Below are 21,344 nucleotides of genomic sequence, written 5' to 3'. Positions count from 1 at the left end.
TTTGCCCATTTACTCATAATCCCTGATATGCTTTACCAAATAAAAATCTTACCACCTCAGTACTGGAAACTCAAAACATGCTTTTTGGGTCATCGAGAAACAGGACCCACCAAAAGGCGACAAGGCCCTGCATCGTTTGGAAGGAGAAAGGGGAGTGGTGGGAGGAAATCAGTTTTTCCACTGATGGATGCACACCAGCTCATCCTGGGGAGAGTTCACTGTTATGCAGCCATTTTAGAGAAGGCCGCATTCCACAATGCAGCCAATGCCCAATACACTCACCCCTTGTGTGCCCTCACCCCCAACTATCTTTCTCTTGCTCTCTCAATCTTTGTCCCTCCCAATCTCACTCTCTCCCCAATCTCCCTCTCCCCTCCCCCGATCTCTCTCCCTCCCCCTCAGATCTCTCTTACCCCTCCACACACACACCCCTGTGCACTCTCCCCACCCCAAACTTTGCACTCACACACACACCTCCCCCAAACTCATACATTCACCCGCCCCACACTCACCCCCCCCCCTCCACATGCATGCAGCTCACCACCCACCCACCCCTTCCCGCACATAAATCTGGAATACAAAACCAGTCGACTGCGTGTAAAATGGTTTTCAAATCTGTAATTATAAAACTTCAAAAACCTCATTAAATTCACCCTCTTGGCACAATGAAAAACACTTTTTTTAAAACAGTAAAACAGTAAATCTGGTTGTAAAGAAATTACTCAAGAAAATAAGTTGCGGCATTCTCAAAAAAATACTGTAGTGTTACAAAACAATTACAATATAAATATCATTGAACAAACCCAGGCATAGCCATTCAGTAGTCACCTCATCTCTCCATTCAGGTGAAGCTGCATGCTGGTAACTGGCTCAAACACAACCTCGAGGACAACCTGTGCAATGAGCTGCTGGGATACTGACCTTTGGACAACTTTCGTACTTCTGTTATGACTTTGCAGTTTTTTTCACGGACAATGTAAAAGCCGAGGAGGTGGCGGGTCAGACTAGATGTGGGAGACAGTCGGACTTATTCTGGGAGAGGACCTTCTGTGGCCACTGGCGAGCTCTCCTCTGACTGCTGGTTCAGTCCTCAGTGAGGACTTGATCACTGCACCACCACCTCACGGGGTATAAATCATCCAAATGATGTGGGTTAAGATGATCCCCTAACACCCCAAATGCCTGTCAGGAAGGTAGACATTAACTAGCTGAAATAACAATGGTATTCAAAGTTTTTTTTTGTAAAATGGGAGGAGGTTTCTTTGACATCAGCACATCGCGAACTGCCAGGATTTTGCAGATTGAAATTTACTTTTTTTTCCATATACATCACAGTAACAGGGCATTTTGGCCCATGCCCAATTACACCCAAATGACCGCCCACCGGTCATGTTTGTAAGGGTGGGAGAAAACACACACAGACGTGGGGAGAAGGCACAAACCTCTTACAGACAGTGAAGGATTCGAATCCCAGAGCCGATCGCTGGGGCTGTAACAACGTTGCGCAAACCACCATGCTAACTGCGGCACCCTGACAGAGAGATAGTTGCTGTTCCCCATGTACGTGCAAGTTTTTGAGCTCCCATCACATCCTGGTGCCAAGAATGGGTTAGGGTTAAGATACCCAGCACCATAAAATAGTTTCTCAACTAACCCTTCTCCCCGTGTACAAGAAGTGAATCAGCCGCTCGTCATGAAGAGTATTCTTCAATAAAGATTGGAATTGTGTTTTACAACATTTATGAATGATAAAACAGTTTGCCACAACCAGAATATCCAAGTCCCGGCATATTCACCCAAGGATCCAAGCCTGGTGTAGGCAGCCTTGTGTCTTAGATGTCTCAGACAGCATGCATGGGTCTCACCTACCCACCCTCTGCCATGGTGGTTTGCAGCTACCATCTTAGGAGGCTGCAAGGTGATGACGAACAGGTCAATTCCCCTTCAAGACAAAGGGCTGTAAGTGACAGTGATTTCAAGTACATAATTTTTAGGCAACCGTCTTCCACGCTGCATTTCCATGCAACATTTATCCTGTTTTTATTTGGAGTCGATACTGTTGTATGATCAGTTTTCTCAACTCTATAATAGACCCAGCTCTCTGATTAAGTCAATGTTGGACCTCCCCCCCCATCTCTTCCCCATCACCTGCCTTCATCGCACAACAAAAAAGATGGCAGACTACCCGTGTGGACCCCACACGCGGCTTGGCTTTTGGTACCTACAGCGCAGAGGATGGCAATGAAGTTCATGTAAGTCAGACTGAACTTTGAACTTGTCAGCTCAACCACCTACAACCCTGCACACTAATCTTTTAGCTGTGTGTGACTGTGACCTCCAGAGTGATGCAAAAGGCACTGAGCATGGGCTTCCATCTTTTGCAGTCTACCAACATTCATTACAAAGGCCAAGTATCCCCCCTCTCCCTGGATGCATGCTTCATACAGTGTTTACAAATCAAATCTTGATTTCGTCGTGAAATGTACACAAGATTTTTTTTATATTATACAAAATTCCAGTGTAGTTCCTCTTGGTTGTCCTGCCTTATAAACTACAATAATTCAACCTTTAGCAGTCTTTTTTTAAGTTACATTTTACACATCAAAGAAAAAAGTCGGTGTTCAGTAGTATTTCTCTTTTGTGGCTCTGCCCCCTTGGAAACAGTAGTGTCAAAGTTCAGTCGCAAGACCCAGATGAAGCAAGGTGTCTGTCAAAGCAATTCACATTGGGCGGAAGACGTCTCTCAGGCCCACTGGTCAGACAGGAAATCACCCTGCTCTTGTAAATGCCAAATGTTTTATTTATGAGATCTACGCTTCCTAGTTTTAAAAATAAATCACAGATTTTCTTCCCTCACAACTCACAAATGGCTGGCTCATTTTATCCGATTCATTCGCATCAGTAGTACAATGCAGGATGGGTGCCCAGCCTTGCTCAGGAAGGGGTGCTTCAGTAACTCTGTCGCCATCGCCCTTTGGGATGGGTCCCGCACCAACAGGCGGTCCAGGAACCCTTTCAGTAGGGGAGAAACCTACGAGAGAACAAAGAGGCAGGGTTCACTGACAAAACAATTGCAGGCTAAAATCGCTAAACATCGGAGAGCCTGGGCGCAGACTGGGAGATCGCTTCGCTGAGCACCTGCACTCTGTCCACATCAGCGACGGAGATCATTTCAATTCTGCGCCCCACTCCCATGTCTATCCATGGCCTCATGTACTATCCCATCAAGACCACCTGTAAATTGATTTTCCGTCTAGGCCCTCTCCAGTGGGTTGGCATCAACACCAGCTTTTCCCGGTTTCTCCGATCCCCCCTCCCTTTCCTTTCCCTTAGATCTCCACCCCCCTTCCCACTCCATTCAGAGAATCATCCCTCCTTCCCCCCACCCCCACATTTGCTGCTGGATTCTCCCTCCCTTACCCACCTCATGCCTGTGGGACTGTGCTCCCTCTCTTACCCCTGCCCCATTCCATTTTTGTCCAGACGCCTACTGACATTTTGTCCATACCTTGATGAAGGGCTCAGGCCCGAAACGTCAGTTCTGTATCTTTATCTTTGCTACATAAAGGCCACCGTTTGACCTGCTGAGTTTCTCCAGCGTCGTGTTTTTACTGCAGGACACATCCTATCGATAACCACTCACCACTCCCTCCCCCCCCCCACCCGCCCGCCCACCTCTTGTAGGATGAGGAGGAGAGGGGCTGCAAAGAGTTGCAAAGATCTAATCCTGCAGGAGCAGGTTCAATTATTAAGAGGAGAAAAGGATTTGATAGAGGAGAACAGTGGAACTTAATGCTGTCTGAGAGCTAGCAGAGACTAAATGGGCCGCTACTCCTCCTTCAATGGTAGATGATTTCACTCGTATTTTGAGGAAGGGTTCGATAATATACCTTTACCTTCTATGGATGAGGCAAGACTGGCTGAGTTCCTCCAACACCTGTGTTTTTAACTACAATCAGAGTTTTAAAATTTAAAAAACAATTGAGACATACAGCACGGTACCAGGCCATTTTGGCCCACAAGTCCGTGCCCCCCAATTTACACCCCCCTCCCCCGGATAGATTCTGAATGGTGGGTGGAAACCAAAGCCCCTGGAGAAAACCCACGAAGACCCGGGGAGAACATACAAACTCCTCACAGACAACGCGGGATTCGAACCCCATTCTGGTCCCAATCACTGGCGCTGTAAAGGCATTGCACTAACTGCTACGCCAACCGTGTTTCATTCAATCCGCTTCAAATCCAAACTCTCCTGTTTTCAGCCCAATGTGGAGGGGAGCTAATGATCGGATCACTCTGCTGTCCCCACTCCCACAACCAGAGGATGCACCAGTTCCACTCTGGGATGGCTGCGGCAGGGCCATCAGGTGCGATTACCTTCAGGATGTGAACAGAACACCTCTCATCACCGACTGAAGAGGCTGTGCTTAGAAGCGGAACATCATTATTCACTTGTTCTCAGTGTTTGCAAGTTTTATTCTTGGCTTTGAAATTATCACCAGGTCATTGCCTGCTCTGGATAAAGTCTGTACAACAGTTTATTAGCAGGTCAGAATCAGACAGTACAAGTTCAGTGACTCAATGTGTGGTCTTAATATAAACCTGCGTATCATTTACACAGCTTGTTCACTCAGATCAAGCAATGCCCACAGATTCCACAACTTTCCACCTTTTTAATAATTTAGCCAGCTGCTGTTCAAAATGCAAACTTTGTCCACTATTTAAAAATAAATTCGACATACAGCACAGTAACAGGTCCTCTCGGCCCACGAGCCCGTGCCGCCTAATTACACCCAATTGACCCACACCCCCCCAGAACGTTTTGAAGGGTGGGAGGAAACCCATTCAGACAAGGGGAGAACGCGCAAATTCCTTACAGACAGCGCGGGATTCGAACCCCGAAGCAGCATGGCGCTCACCATGCCACCCTAAAGCCTTACAGAAATTCGCAGTCAAAGACAGCATTTTTGTCACATGCAAAACGCGAAAGTCTGCAGAGAATGAGGTTGAAATAAAAACACGAGGCTGGAGAAACTCAGCAGTTTCCTTTATGTAGCAAAGATAAAGATAAAAGTACACGTTCCTTTATCCGGTGTGTTCCGAATTTTGGATTTTTCCGGATTTCAGAACAAAACCCAGCTGCCCCAGATTTAAGCCCACCTGAATTGTGCTGCCGTATCCACCCCCTTCCAGTCGCGCTGGCGTCTCTCCCCACCCTCCCGCCCGAGTCATGCCGCTGTCTGTCTGTCTGTCTCTCTCTCTCTCCTTCCGCTGTACCAGCACCAGGAAAAAAATGCCGGTTTTTGGAGCTTTCCAGATTTTAGATGTCCAGAAAAGGATTGTGTACCTGTACATAACAAACATTTCAGGCTTGAGCCTTTCATCCAGATAATGATGTTTCTCCAGCTTCGTGTTGTCACACGTGGCAAGGTGCAGTGACAATGTTTGCCCTGTGAGCATTCCAGCTGGCCATCCCGTACACAGTGCAGAAGTTACGGAGATCTCAGTACAGAGCAAAGGCAACAGAATTTTACTAGGTGGCCATTCATTCAAGCAGGAAAGAAACTGTCCTCAACAGCTCAGCATTTGGATGCAGATAAACCACACACTCAACCTTGGTGAAATGCAAACAACAACCTGGTTCTGATGGAGGTCGACATTTTTAACAAAAAGCTTCGGATACTGGAAGCCTAGTGCAAATACCCACGGTACTGTAAACTCACAGCAGGACCAGCCCGCGGATATTGATTTCAGATGATGGCTCATTGACCTGAAACATTAACTCTGTCCCTCCCCAAGGGCACTGTCTGAACTGTTGATCATTTTGAAATGCTGGAGGAACTCAGCTGGTCTTGCAGCAACTGTAGGAGATAAAGATATATCGCTGATGTCTCGGGCCCGATAAAGGAACGTGTACTTTTATCTTTATCTTTGCTACATAAAGGAAACTGCTTGACCTGCTGAGTTTCTCCAGCCTCGTGTTTTTATTTCAACCTCATTCTCAGCAGACTTTCGCGTTTTGCATGTGACAAAAATGCTGTCTTTGACAGCGAATTTCTGTAAGCAAAAAACAGGAAATCTCAGAACAGAGACAGTGCCAGCTGGGGGAGGAGTCCAGACCAACAAAAGGTGTTAATTGGATATGGTAACAGGAGAGGTGAGAATTGACTTTGTCTGTGTGAAAGGGGAGAGAGAGAGAGAGAGAGAGAGAGAGAGTGGAGAAAAGGGAGGGAGAGGGAAAAGGGAAGGAGAGAGGGAAAGGGAGGGAGAGAGGGAAAGGGGACAGAGGGAAAAGGGACAGAGAGAGGGAAGGGGGAGAGGGGGAAAAGGGAGGGAGAGGGAAAAGGGAGAGGGGGAAAGGGGAGGGAGAGGGAAAAGGGAGAGGGGGAAAGGGGTAAAAGGGAGGGAGAGGGAAAAGGGAGAGGGGGAAAAGGGAGAGAGGGGAAAAGGGAGAGGGAAAAGGGAGGGAGGGAAAGGGAGAGAGAGGGGAAAAGGGAGAGGGGGAAAAGGGAGGGATGGGGAAAAGGGAGGGAGAGGGAAAAGGGAGGGAGAGGGAAAAGGGAGAGAGAGGGAAAAGGGAGAGAGAGGGAAAAGGGAGGGAGGGAAAAGGGAGGGGGAAAAGGGAGGGAGAGAGGGAAATGGAAAGGGAGAGAGAGGGTAAGGGAGGGGGGAAGGAAGAGGGAGAAAGGGAGAGAGAGAGAGGGGGAAAAGGGAGGGAGAGAGGGAAAGGGAGAGGGTGGAAGGAAAGGGGGAAAGGGAGAGAGGGGAAAGGGAGAGGAGGAAAAGGGGGAGAGGAGGGAAAAGGGAGAGAGGGAGAGAAAAGGGAGAGAGGGAGGAAAAAGGGAGAGATACAGAGTTGGGGGTGGGGTTAAATGAAACCTAGAGAAGTCGATGTTAATGCCATCTGGTTGGAGGGTGCCAGACAGAAGGGGAGGTGTTTAGATTATAAGACATAGGAGCAGAAAACAGCCATTCAGCCCATCGAGTCATTCCTCCAATTTGCGGTCTGGCAGTGCATGAGACTACAGTCAGACATGTCAGCAAGAGGATGGTACGGGAAATTGAAATGGGTGGCTGCTGGGAGATCCACGCTGTTGTGGCAGACAGTGCCGAGGTGCTGAACAAAGTGATCTCCACGGCTGTGCCCAGACTTTCTCCCTTTCCCCTTCTCCCTTCGCACAGACAAAATCAATTCTAACCTCTCCCCCATCAATCCAATTAACACCTTTTGTTGGACTGCACTCCTACCCCCTCAGCCAGCGCTGCTCCCTCCCCCCCCCCATCCCCCCACCACCAGCCAGCACTGTCTCTATTCTGAGATTTCCTGTTTCTTTCCTTATTTCTTGAAGTAGGGGTCAGGCCCAAATTATCTGCCATATATATATTTTTCTCCTATTGACGCTGCAAGTTCCTCCATCCTCTCTGTGTGTTTTTCCTACCATCACAAAGTCTCCAGACTTGCACGTTCCACTGCGCTGAAGCATTTTCAACACTCTCATTTTGAATTTTAGGTACGTGCAATTTTTAAAAACCATTTCCACAAAGATTCCATTTCCCTGCCCCCCCACCCCCCCCCCCCCAAAAACCTTTCCCTTTCTTTGAATAGGCTTGCTTTTAAATTTCTCTGGTTCAGATGAAATTACATTGACCTGAAATACCCGAGTGTTGGAAGCATTTTCGGCTTTTATCACCGGACTTTGAAATTTACCAGCAAATTCTGAATGTGTTTTGATAATGAATTTAAGCTACAGAGAGCCTAAACATGGCTGGAGAACAACGTCTGAAGATTTTAAAAAAATACAGACAAGGTTCACGAGAATGTTACCAGGACTAGAGGATTTGAGTTAAGACAGGCAGGGATGTTTTCCACTGGAGTGTAGGCAGTTGAGGGGTGATCTTACAGAGGTGAATAAAACCATGAGCTGAATTGACAGGAACTTTTCCCCCAGAGTAAATCTAAAACCAGAAGGTTTAAGGTGGTGGTTTTCAACATTTTTCAGTCTAAGGCCCACCTGGCTTCCAGCCATGACCCACTAGTGGCAATGACCGGGCTATACTTTCAAATCAAAGGTAGCTCTGTAAGAAAGACAAATTTGTCCAGTTTGAAGTATTTTATTTAACACTTTTGAAGACGCACATGCAAAGACGCTGTGGTCCGCCACAGCCCACTGGTTGAGAAGTACTGGGGCTTCAGGCGTAGAGGGAAAGATACAAGGGGGCCTATGAGGTGGTATATGCCCAAGGAAGTTTGGTTTCAATTACAATGTCTAAAAAAAATATGGACAGGGACCTGGAGAGGAAAAGGTTAGAGGGTCAAACAGAGGCAGAAGGGACTAGTTCAGGAAGGTCAGTTGGATGAGTTGGGCAGAAAGGCCTGTACACCTTGAGGAAAAGACGCTGCCTTTCATATCCTTCTCAGGACGAATAATTTAGAAGTCTTGTAGTGCAGGAGATGTGATCAGTTATGCATGGTAAGCTCCTATTAAGGTGTCTGTGGGTTTCCTCCCACCCTCCAAAAACTTACAGGAACGTAGGTTAATTAGGTGGCATGGGCTTATGGACTGGAAGGGCCTACTGCCATGAAGTATGTCTAAATTTATAATGGTTATGTTGAATAAAGAATATATATTGTCGAGACTGAGAAACTGTTGAATCAGTCTATGTGATGTTTTAAATCCACGTTGGAGAACGGAGGGGACTACAGTTTACTGGTTCAGCCAAATAATGCATCTCATATTATGGTGTCACCTGAAACATCTGTGCTCAAGGTCTCTAGAAATGGGCTTGAAGCCCAGACCTTCTGACTCAAAAGGGAGGGACTGCCACCCAGAGTCACATAAGACAATCTAACAACAGAGTGTGTCCTTGTAATTGTTTTACAAATGACAAAGAGTGAATTGCGAAAGCTTGCAATTGCTGTTATTGTTGCAAAGACGCTGGAGTACTTCGGCCGGTCTTGCACTGTCCATAGGAGGTAAAGATATATTACCAACGTTTCGGGCCTGAGCCCTTCCTCAAGGTACGAGCAAAAAGCAGGCAGGTGTCTGAATAAAAAAAGCCTGGAGGTGGAGGAGTGAAGAAAGGACAGAGGGAGGAGCACAGGCCAACAGGTGACAATTGGATCTGGGGAGGTGAGAAATGATCGGGGGGTGGGGGGAAGGGAAGAGAGCTGGAGGAAAGGAGACAGAGGGAAAGAGAGGTAGAGGAAAGAAGAAATAGGGATGGGGAAGGCTGGGGGTGGGGGGTAAGAGACCATTTTCTTTTGCTAGAAAGGACATTGCTAATATAGTCAGAACGCGATTCGTTAATCCGTGGAATCGCTTATAGTGCGGGTGTCCGTGGACCCAAACTTTGCAAATAAGTTGATTAAGATTCAGAATCCCGATATTAAAAGAATGTGCTTGCTTTCTTTCATTGAAATTGTTAATTATAGAGAGCGGGTCCTTAGAAAACTGGTAATATTTGGGTTTGATTATCTGTGGGCACTCTGACATAGACGCATCTGTTCCGCGACTCGGCTGTTACGTGGTATGAAATCTTGGAACCCTACTACCGCGTTCTAATGAGGTTTTACTGTGCTTGGATTGGGTTAAATAAATCGCCTGGGTCAGGGTTAGAAGGCATCAGACAGCACATTACCTTCTGTCCATTCTTCAGCTTGGGAGGCAGGTTGTCTCGTATCATTTTCATGGCCTTCAGTGGAGGTTCATTGAAATAGGGAGGCTCTCCATCAACCATCTCTATGACCATTATACCCAGAGACCAGATATCCACCTGGAACAAAGGCAGGCATATCAGTAGGATCCAAAGCAAAGGTGGGCATTGCCTCTCCTCACCTTCCAAGAACTAAGAGTTTTATGGAAATTAATGAGGCAGCTCTGACATTAAAATAGTGAAAACTTTCCAATACAAGTCGAGCTTAAAGATAAGACTTCGTCTCTTCCTACCTCCCTCTCAAAATTGGCAGCAACCCAACCCCCTCCCACCCTGCTCACCAGAATAATAGAAGAATCCTCATTTCTTTGCTTTTGTAGATCAATACGCTCAGGTTTATGTCCTACTTATTTTTGCAGTCATTGATTTTGTGAAGCATGGGCTCCATGCAAAGGGAGATCAGCCAAGTTCGGGTGTGAGGGTTGGTTGGCCAACCTCAGATCCTAATCAGTTCAGATTGACAAGAACATTTCCTCCACAATCGCCATCGGCACAGGAGTCCCACAGGGTTGCATACAAAGCCCCCTGCTCTACACCGATGACTGTGTGGCTCAGTACGACAATAATACAGCTACAAATTTGCTGACGATACCACCGTAGAGGGTTGCAATATAAAAGGGCAGTGAGTCAGCAGGAAAGAGGAAGATTGAAAACTTGGCCGAATGGTGTTCTGACAACAACCTCGTACGCCATGTTAACAAAACCAAGGAGCTGTTCATAGAAGGGAAAAATCAGGGTGTACGATTCAGTGATCATTGGGGAAATCGGAGGTCGAGAGGGTGAGCAAATTTAAATTCCTGGAAGTCACCATCTCGGAGGTCCTTTCAAACATTCTAATGTTACCACGAAGAAAGCACATTAGCGCCTCTACTTCCTCATGAGTTTTCGGAGGTTTGGTTTGTCATTCGAAACTTTGGCAAACTTTATAAATGTGTAGTGGAAAGTGTGCTGACTGGGTGCACCACAGTCTGGTGTGGGGAACATCAATGCCCCTGAGTGGAAAGCCCTGCAAAAGGTAGTTGACACAGCCATGGACATCACAGGCAAAACCCTCCCCACCATCGAGAATATTTACATGGAATTGGAGAGCATCAGCAAACATCAAGGATCCACAGAACCCAGCACACGTTCTGTTCTCCCTGCTGCCATCAGGAAGGGGGTATATGTGCCACGACTCGCACCACCAGGTTCAGGAACATTTGATCATACTCTCAGATTCATACTCTCAGAGTACAACACGAAAATCTGTACACACCATGGTTGAAGAGAAAACACACAACGCTGGAGAAACTCAGCAGGTCAAACAGCGTCCTTTATATATAGGTAAAGATACAGAACCAACGTTTTGGGCTTGAGCCCCTTCATCAACAGCTCTCCTCCCCTTCTTTTGCTCAGATGCATGCTGACATTTTTCCATACCTTGATAAAGGTGAAGTAGAAACGTTGGTTAAGCATCTTTATCTTTGCTATAGGAAGGACATCATTTTACCTGTGGAGTTTCTCCAGCTTTTTGTGTTTCTACACTTACTTTTGCACATTGTTTGTTACTGAATATTTATTTTTTTCTGTATTTGCACAGTCAGTTTGTTTACATTTCTTCCTTTCTCTCTATTGTATATGAATCTTTTTTGTTTGTAGTTTAGTTACCAATAAATAGAAAATCTGCCTGGTTCGCAGAAAAAAGAATCTCATGTTATGAACTCTGGCAATAAATCTGAACTTTGCACAACTCCAATCTCCACGGGTGTGGGATCAGATACTGCTCCCTTTCCCTCCTGGAAACAACATCAACCCTGTGCCAAGGCTGACATATAAAGAGAACCACCTCGAGACGCACAGGGAGTCTCTCACCGAGACCACGCTGCCTGAGCAGGGGCCTGAGGTACTCTTCTTGGGCTGGGCACCTTGCCCAGGTATGTGGTTCACTTCACGAGTGGGGGCGGCACAATGCTCTCAAAGCGCCAGTGACTGGGGTTTGAATCTGGCGCTGTCTGTTCAGGAGTTTGTATGCTCTGACTGCATGGGTTCCCTCCAAAATGTGCAGGGGTTGTAGGTCAATTGGGCGGCACGGGCTCATGGGCAAGAAAGGCCTGTTACTGTGGAATGGGTCGGAATTAAAAATTAGTGCCCTTAATTGGGCAAATTATAGTTTCTTGCAAATTCAATTCTGTACACATCAAGGACTGCAAGGGTAGGACCTGGGTCCACTTCACCACTGTTTTGTAAGTTTGAGTGCCCTTTCCAAATTATCGGAAGGATATTAATAAGGTAGAGAGGGTGCAGAGAAGATTTACTGAAATGTTGCCTGGATTGCAGTATCTAGAATATGGAAAAAGAATGAGTAGACTGGGTCTTTATTCTTTGGAGCGTAGAAGGATGAGAGGGGATTTGATAGAGGTATATAAAATTATGAGGGGAATAGATGTGAATAGGCTCTTCCCCTTGAAGGTAGGGGAGATTAGAATGAGGGGTCATGAGTTAAGGGTTGAGGGGAAAAAACATAAGATGAAGCTTCTTCACTCAGAGAGGGGCGGCTGAGTGGAATGATCTTCTGGAAGAGGTGGTTGCAGAAGGGTCAATTCTGTCATTTAAGAGGAGGTTGGATGAGTGCATGGATGTGAGGGGGTGGGGGTTGGAGGGTTGTGGGCATGGGAGTGGGTAGATGAACTAGTGGAGTTCACTTAAATCGGTGCGGACTAGAAGGGCCGACATGGCCTGTTTCCGCACGGTAATTGTTTCTGACGAGGACAAAGAAGATTGGGAAAAGCGCAAAGTTACCTCTGGTCCATAGGGCAATCGGGAGATCAGCTCTGGTGCCATCCAGTATGGTGTGCCCACCAGCGACTTGCGCCGCGGCACATCCTTCGATACCTGGGCGCAGAACCCAAAGTCGGAAAGCTTCACCTTGAAGACAAAAGGGGAAGGTGATTCGCGTTTTTCGGAGGAAAACCTGCCTGGTGACTCGCTCCGACCCCCAGTCCACCTGAAGTGATGCATTGATATCCGGGTACAGGAGGGTAATTTTACCAGTAGAAAGTTAGAACTGTAGAATACTACAGCAGAGTGCAGCCCCACTATTTCTCCCATTCCGTCGCCCTCCATACCCCTCCCACCCGTGTAGCTGTCCAATTCTTTTTCTTGAATGTTAAAATCGAGCCACTTCAGCTGGCAACTCGTTCCACACCCCCACCACTCTCTGTGAGAAGAAATTTCCTCCCAAGTTCTCCCTTTCACCCTTAACCCATGTCCACTGATTTGTATTTTCCCAGTGGGAAAAAAGCCCACTTGCTTTAGTGCAATAATTTTTTCTAAAGATTTTATTATTTACAGCAAGTTAGTACAGGAAAGAGTTAATTCCTTAAATTACACCTCTCAAGATTTTTTTCTATCACCAGATTCAAGGACAGTTTATTTCCCGTTATCATCGACACTGACCTCGCACTGTTCTAACTTCCACTTTGTAGCACTACATCCTGCTTTTTTTTTGTCGGACCTGAAGAAAGGGCTGACTTAAGTGGAGAGCAGACACAACCAAGCTCTTTACAGTACGAGACAATAATATACAATTAAAAAAAAGAATAAAAATTCAGTCTTCAGCAAAAGGACAAAGGATGATATCCTCTGCATGAGCTACATGAAGGGCAGACCATTCACAAAGTTGGGAGAGGGACACTGGAAACACGGATTTCAGAGCTCGATGGTCCGTTTGCTTGGATTCTCCTTTTTAACAAACATAAAATTCTCATTGCAACTTGCAAAAGCCTGACAGTGGAGGCAGAAATCATGAAACCACTGGAAGAATGTGCTTTCAGTTTTGAAACACCATAAATGTCGACAAAAATGACGACATCATTGTAAATCAGTGGTTTTCAACCGTTTTCTTTCCATTCACATGAGAGCCGTTATTGATCACAGAACACCTATGACCTCTGGATTGCTTAAGGTGATACGTGAGTGGAAAGAAAAAGTTTGAAAGCTACTGCTGTAAATTTTCAAACTACCCAAGATGAAAAATCTCTCGCCTGGCCACAAATTCTGCAGTGCCCGATGCGGCCACAAAGGGGCAGTCACGCCCAATAAAAAGTGAGCAACTTATGGTTCATGAGGGTACCCTAAAACCGGAGGGCGGAGGTTTATGGTGAGAAGGGAAAAGGGGACCTGAGGTGGGTTTCTGGCGCGGGCGAGTTGAGTTGAGAGCTTGTTTCAGTGCTGCGTAACTCCATGCAGCTACTGTCTCCCACTGACTTACAGAAACACTTGCAGGCAAAATCGGGGTCTGTGCAAATTGGGGCTCGATCCCCTGCAGTGCATTTCCTGCACTGCTGTGTGCACACAATTGGAGAAGGGCGCAGACCCACTTATTGGCAGATCACGGCCCAAGATGGGAAAAAAGGAGGGGGGGGGAAGAGCGAGCAAGCTGGGGTGAGAGTGGGAACAAGGACAGAACCCATGGGGAACACATGAGAGTAAAATACAAGTTCGTTTATTGTCACATGTACCAAGATGCAGTGATAAAGGATGCATTATGAACAGACCTGTAGACATCTCACGTACAGGACGCAGGGCAAAAATTCTGAGTTACAGTGAGATCACATGATATAGAATAAAGGCAACGCGATTTTACTATCGCGAGGATAGACTGATAACAGTGGGAAAGAAACTGTCCTTGAATCTGGTGATACGTGATCTCACACGTTAATCTACCTGATGGGAGGGGGATGAAGGGAGTGTAGCCGGGGTGGGACGAGATTTTCGAATATGCTGTCTGATTTTCCAAGGTAGCCGAGTTAATGGAGGGGAGAGGTGTGTGTGTGTGTGTCTGTGTCTGTGTGTGTGTGTGTGTGTGTGATGGTCTGAGCCACATTCACAACCCTCTGGTCTTGAGCAGAGCGGCTCCCGTCCCATGCAGTGACGATGAGCCCTGACAGGATGCTTTCCAACGGTGCATCCGTGCTTTCAAAGGTGCAAGAGAGGTCAGAGCGCACCATAAAAGAGTCTATATTTAAGGGTGGGGGAACGGCACTCAAAGCAGGGAAAGGGGAGAAGAGAGCACGTCATGGAAAGGGGAGGAACAGCAGGAGGTGTAGACTGGACATTTCAAGGACTGGAATGACCATTTCTGGGTACGAGGCAAGGGAAGCTCCCATTGTAAGGTGCCAGTACTGCATCAGGGAGAGAAAGGAGCGGCATGGTCCCTGGTCAGAAGGTTGGGCCATACTCATTGATAAGATCTGAGGCCATTCAGAAATGCCCCAAAATATGAGTTTATAGAAAACCTACTTTTGTAAGTTTTTAAGTCTGAGTTAAAAGAGAATATGATATTAGCTAATATGATGCAAGGCAGGAAAATGACACAGTTAACATGGTGGGTAGTGCAACGCTATGACCGTATCAGCGACCCGTGTTTGAATCCAGTGCTGTCTGTAATTTGTATGTTCTCCCCATGTCTGCACGAGTTTCCTCTGGGTACTCTGGTTTCCTCCAACATCCGATGAGGTGGAGGAGGCGGTGGGGCGGTTGTAGGTTAATTGGGTATATTTGGTCAGCGCCGGCTTGCAGGCCAGAAGAGCCAGCTACCATGCTGCATGTCTAAATTTACATAAACAAAATAAAACTCACTCCAATGGCCTCAGGAGAATGCGACTCTGATCATTTAATCATATTAACTTGTGTATAATACAGTGATTTACAGAGACCCTCACTGGCATTAGCAAGGGTAGGAGGGGAAACAATTTAAAGAAAAAACACTGCAAGGACACTGTTTCCCCTCAGGCATGTACTTACCCTCCCGTCGTGGGTTAAGAGAATGGAGTCACTCTTGATGTCTCTGTGGATCACCCCTTGTGCGTGGAGGACAGCCAACCCCTTCAGGACTGACAGGCAGACTGTAGCTATCTGCTCTTCGTTCATCCTGTGACACAGTCATCATTAAGCCAACCGCGCTGTCTTCAACCTCTTTATACCTCAGGAAGATTTTCTCGGGCTAATTACATTTCCTGAGTTAAATAATAGCTTGAGTACAAATTTTCATGAACTAAGTTTAACAGACGAAAAAACAGCTTCAAAGACAAAGTGTTATTATCCTGAGTTACCTAATCCATTGGTGACGATTATTATTGATGGCAGTTATTGAGATTTAATTTGAGAATAGGGAGCACCCTCTACTTCCCTCCCCAGCACGGCAGTCAGCCTAGCATGTCTCTTCTGTAACCGGGGAAACCTTTTCTTCCAATCTCCTCTTGATTTCCTTTCGATTGTCCGTGCTGAAGCCCAACCCTTGGGCGCATGCCAGCCACTTGTCGAGCTGGGAGGACATTCTTCCCCCACCACTTTGAGTATCTGACCTTTGACGCAGTGTCTCCTTGAACCATCAAAGAGCTGAGCTGCAGAGTCGTGCATTAAACCATACATCAGCGCTCAAAAAGATTTGCGCTTCTATAGCAACTTTTACATTCCTTGCAGAACAGTCCAAAGTACTTTACTGTCAATAAGTAGTTTTAAATATAAACACTGCTGTAATGAAAGGAACACATAACAGGTTGAACCTGGATTAACAGCAACGTTGGGACCTGGCCATTGCCAGGCCACGGAAAATGCACAGAAAATAGATGTCAAGGGAGCGGCAGGAGGCTCGATCAGACCCATTTTCTGAGCTGTCTACAAATCAAATCCTGCTAGTGGCTTACAGCGCCGGTGATTGGGACTGGGGTTTGTAAGTTTGCACTAACGGTAGCAGATTCAAAACATGCTGACCATGGGAGCTGCCAGGCCACAGAGCGCCAGATAATAGAGGTTCAACCTGTAGCTGGCTTGTGCTCAATGATGTACAATGAGTACAGGATGTTCTGAGAAATACTAACAGAGTGAAAAAGCACTATGTTTCCGCTCTGTGGGTCCGCACCAGCAGATGCGTGGCCGTTACGGCAAGCAATAACCTTTTGCCACAAATCCCCTTTAAAACTCCATCCTTTCACCTTGAGCCTATGCCCTCTTCATTGCTGATATCTCTACCATGGGAAAAAGATTCTGTTTATCCTCTATCAGATCACCAGTGGGCCTCCTTAAGTCTGCAACAAATAAACCTGGACTCCCCAGTCTTTCTCCATAATGAGTCTTCCAATCCAGGCAACATCCTGGTGAGTCTCCTCTGCACTCTCTCCAGCACAACCACATCTTTCCTATAGTGCAGCGACCAGAACTGCTGCCGCCCTTTGTAAAGTTGTAGCATAATATCTCCGCTTTTATATTCCACGCCCCAAACATCCTATCAATCTGTGCCTATAGATTTACTGTAAATATGCGTGTATAATGCATTTTGAGTATAATGCGACCCCCCCCCATTTTTGAGGGGAAAAATGGAGAAAAATTTTACCCGTGTATAATATGACCCCCTCCCCTCGCCTTCCCGATTCGCGCTGGCGTCTCTCTCCCCCCTTGCCCGCCCAATTCGCGCTGCCGTCTATCTCTCCCCTTTGCCCGTCCGACTCGCACTGCCGTCTCTCTCCTCCCTCGCCCACCTGATTCGCGCTGCTGTCTCTCTCCCCCCTCACCCGCCCAATTCGCACTGGCGTGTCTCTCCCCACCTCGCCCAGCCGATTCACACTGCCGTAAATATGTGTGTATAATACTTTGAGCTCGAATTTTGGTATAAAGTTTTTCGCATTATACACGCATATTTACAGTAAACCCCAAGGCTCCTTATACATCCACTTCAAGTCTTGCCATTTACTCTACATGCCCAACCCCGATTTGACTTCCCAAAATGCATCACCTCACACTTATTGGAATGAAATGGCACTTAGTAACAGGCAAGACTCTCCATCTTGCCAATATCACTAATCTGATTTATTACCAGACTGAATGCATATATCCTTTGCTCTCTTAAACAGAACCTTGGGATTTTTAATCTCTATTTGAGACAATAGTAGGGACACCCAATTAATACCCTATCTGAAAAATCTGTGCAACAACCCCATGGTACACCACTCAACCACCAGACTGGACTGTGTGTTGAAGAGTAAAATTGTAAGCAGAAAGAGAATAGGGCCCTCCATGATTAATGTGGTCAATCTACGTGTGGAGCCACAGGAGATGGGCGTAGTCTTCAATGAACATTTCTCAATCTGTGTTTACCTTGGAGAATCGGGAGGGCTGACCTTACAGGCAGATGGAATTTAATGCAGACAAGTGTGAGGTGTTACATTTTGGAAGGGCAAACCAAGGTGAATGGTAGGGCACTGAGGAGAGTGGTAATACAGAGGGATCTGGGAATGCAGATAGAGGTGAATGGGATTAGCTGAGACAAGTTGGACTGAAGGGCCTGCTTCTGTGCAGTATTACGAGGACCCCGAATCTTAGCTGACACAACTCTGATCCAAACCTGGTATGCGTCACGATGTCAGTCAGCGCCCCTCCTTCTAGGAATTCCATCACCACCCACAGCTCATCATCCACGAGATAGCTATTGTACATTTCCACCACGTTTTCATGATGGTAGTCCCGCATGATCACAACCTACAGAGAAAAGCAATGGATGCCTGTCATTGCTGCTTCAGGGATTAACGTCTCATGCCTCGTGGGCCATTATGCACTTGTTCGTGACTGCCATAGCTTCACAAAATGCATTATGTTTTGGAGTGGCCCTATTTCCATTGGTAGTGACATTCTGCATCTGGCCAGCCTTAACCATTCGGTTAGAATAGAGAGGGGCAAGTCGCTACCTGTTAACCATAATCAAACATGGCAAGGGAACACGTGCCTCAGTGTACTTAAGGAGCCTTACTTTTGAATTTCATTGATTTTTATTCTCTCTCTCCCCCTGTATTGAAGCTTGTTTACATTTCTTTATTTGTTTACATGTGTACAGTTTTGCTTTGCACTGACAATAAGTGGTAATTCTGCCCCGCCACAGGAAAAAGAATCTCAGGGTTATATGTGATGTCACTTAGTTACTCTGGCAATAAATCTGAAATACAAGGCTACGTTTTTCCTCGTGTTTGAGGCATTGGTTCAAATCCAACCAGGAACAAGTTAACTCTGAATTCATGAAATCAGAATCTGACTGCTTCAATCCACATTTGCAGCATAAACAGGCCATTTGGCCCATCTGCTGAGGTTTATGCTCCCAAATGAAGCTCCTCCCAATTTCCTTCTCTCATGCAAACAACCAGCCGGCTGCAGGGCAAGTGGCCATGGAGGGTACAGTGCAGCCTGACCAACCACATCCCTCCAGTGGATTCCAGAATCTGTGGAGTCCCATCTATCACCCACACTCTTCCCCCTTTCTCACTTAAGTTCTCTTTTGAATGCTTCTCTTCCACATTGGAATGGCACTTAGTGGTTAGTGCAGGGGTTCTCAATCATTTTTTTTCGGTCTGAGGCCCACCTATCATCTGGCCTAACATGCCGTAGCCCACTAGTGGCAATGACTGAGGAATATTTTCAAATCATAGGGTGGCCCGGTTAGCAAACCGCCTTTGCAGCGCCAGTGATCGAGATCAGACCAGGATTCAAATCCCGTGCTGTTTGTAAGGAGCTTGTGCACTCTTACCGTGGCTGCGTAGGTTTTCTCTGGGTGCTCCGGTTTCCTCCCACCATTCAAAACGTATGTTCATGGAATGTAAATTGGGGGCCACAGACTCGTGGGCCGAAATGGCCTGTTACCATGCTGTATGTCTAAATTTAATTTTTTTTAAAAAATGGCAGCTCTTTTGGAAACACAGCTTTATCTATTTAAAGTATTTTAGTTAACATTTTTAGAGAACAAAAAAAAACACAACATTAAAACTTCCAATCAAAATCAAAGCTTAAGGCACTCTATTGAGACCCCTGTTCCACCCTGATCTCAGCGGGTTGGGAAGTCTCCGTGGCCCACATGGAACCACGCTGCGGTCCACCAGTGGGCCATAGTCCACTGTTTGGGAAGCACTGGGTTGGTGCAATGCTGTTACATCGCCAGTGATCAGGGTTCGAATCCGGCGCTGTCGACAAGGAATTTGTCTGCGTGGGTTTCCCCCGGGCGCTCCGGTTTCCTCCCATTCTCCAAAACGTATGGGGGTTGTAAGTTAATTGGGGAATTTGGGCGGCACTGGCTCGTGGGCTGGAAGGGCTTGTTATGTCTGCATTTAAAATTAAAATTACTGTAATACAGGTCCATTTTTAGCCCCTCACTGGGAACAAATTTATCAGTAATGCTGTTCATGGGGGATTCTTCAATTGGGGAAAAAGGTTAATGCAAAGCACCAACAGGAAATGCACTGAACTGTCAGTGCTATCAGGGAGAAGCAATACATCTTGGCTGCTGGCAGTCAGATATCGCTGGCATCGCAGCGAGAAGGGGAGGGGACCATGACACTGAGGAGGGAGAAGAAGAGATGAAGATAAATAGAAACCATTCTGAAGACAAAGCTGATGGCTTTGGTAAAACATGAAAGTCTGCAGACACCATGACTGAAACAAAAGCACAACGCTGGAGAAACTAAGCAGGCCAAACAATGTCCTTTTTTATAGCAAAGATAAAGATACAGAACCAACATTTTGGGCTTGAGTCCTTCATTGAGGTATGAGCAAAATGTAGGCAGGCGCCCGAATAAAATGGGTGGGAGATGGAGGGGCAGGGTCCCACAGACCAGAGGTAATAGATGGATAAGGTAGGGAGAGCACACCAGCAAACAGGGGGAGGGGGAATGGCTATGCGAGTGGAGAGGGAAGGGGGTGGAGAGTTGGAGGAAAGGAAACCGAGGGATGGGGAAAAGAGGGAGAATGGGGAGTGGGCGAGCTGAAAGTGGAGGCCGATGTTAATACCATCAGGTTGGAGAGGGCCCAGACGGAGGATTAAGTGTTCCTCTCCAATTTACTGATGGTCTTGGTTTGACAGTACTTGAGACTTTGGGCAGACATGTCGGCTTGGGAGTGGGGCGCAGAATTGAAATGGTTGGCCACCGGGAGTTCCCCTCATTAATACAGAGAGCACGAAGTGCCCAGTAAAGCATTTCCCAGTCTCTCCGAGGTAGAGGAGGGCACACCGGGATGGGAAAGCTGATGCTTTCTCCAGTGAAACTTCCCACACTGATGGCCAAGGTTCCTGTAGGGAGGTGGGAAAATGGGGCAAGCCGAGGGATGGGATTGAGGAGAACTGTTCGTGTGCATGTTCCCCAGCAACCTGGAGAAGGTTGTGCGCCCAGACATAAAGTGGACTGCTGTCAGCTGTTGCACGTGGTCTGGTCACAGGCAGCTAGGGTGGATTAGTATGGGGATTAGTTTCACACAGAAACCTTTCAAATGCATTTCTCGGCCAGGAACTGGAAACAAATGCTGAGGCCAGCCTCTGAATTACTGTACAGCAATCGTGTTAATTTTTCTTGAACTGTTCAAATTCCCACAGGTCCTGCCATTTCTGACAAAGCTGTTGTCATGCAGATTTTCACTAATGAGCAAGTACTGGGCTCTCATTAACCTTATTAACACCAGGTGAAACTCAAGTCCAAATCAATTAACACAAACCATTCCTGTTTATATGTGCACCAAATAAAAGGAAACAATTTCACTCAAGTGATTAAGTTTAGTTCAGTATTCAATTTGCTGCAAGTCTCAACAGCCCCCCCTCTGCCAGGGTACAGTACCAAATTGTT

The 21,344-nt window shown here is 46.6% G+C and overlaps 1 protein-coding gene across 6 annotated transcripts in view; it reads right to left on the bottom strand.

The window, feature by feature from the left end:
• Positions 1-2,779: 2,779 nt before the first annotated feature.
• The window catches only part of LOC138748588 (serine/threonine-protein kinase PAK 4-like), a 129,682-nt gene continuing 111,117 nt past the window's right edge, over positions 2,780-21,344 (bottom strand). For all 6 annotated transcript variants that reach the window (XM_069909037.1, XM_069909036.1, XM_069909038.1 and 3 more), the window contains 5 exons: positions 18,095-18,228; positions 15,499-15,625; positions 12,493-12,618; positions 9,640-9,774; positions 2,780-3,031 (listed from right to left, as the gene is read on the bottom strand). In XM_069909037.1, coding sequence (XP_069765138.1) covers positions 2,876-3,031; positions 9,640-9,774; positions 12,493-12,618; positions 15,499-15,625; positions 18,095-18,228 — 678 coding nt within the window. In that variant the 3' untranslated portion in view covers positions 2,780-2,875. The remainder of the gene's footprint in view (positions 3,032-9,639; positions 9,775-12,492; positions 12,619-15,498; positions 15,626-18,094; positions 18,229-21,344) is intronic.

This window comes from Narcine bancroftii, chromosome 13, assembly GCF_036971445.1.
Source record: "Narcine bancroftii isolate sNarBan1 chromosome 13, sNarBan1.hap1, whole genome shotgun sequence".
In the NCBI taxonomy this organism is placed as follows: domain Eukaryota; kingdom Metazoa; phylum Chordata; class Chondrichthyes; order Torpediniformes; family Narcinidae; genus Narcine; species Narcine bancroftii.
This window is presented reverse-complemented; position numbering and strand designations above follow the sequence as displayed.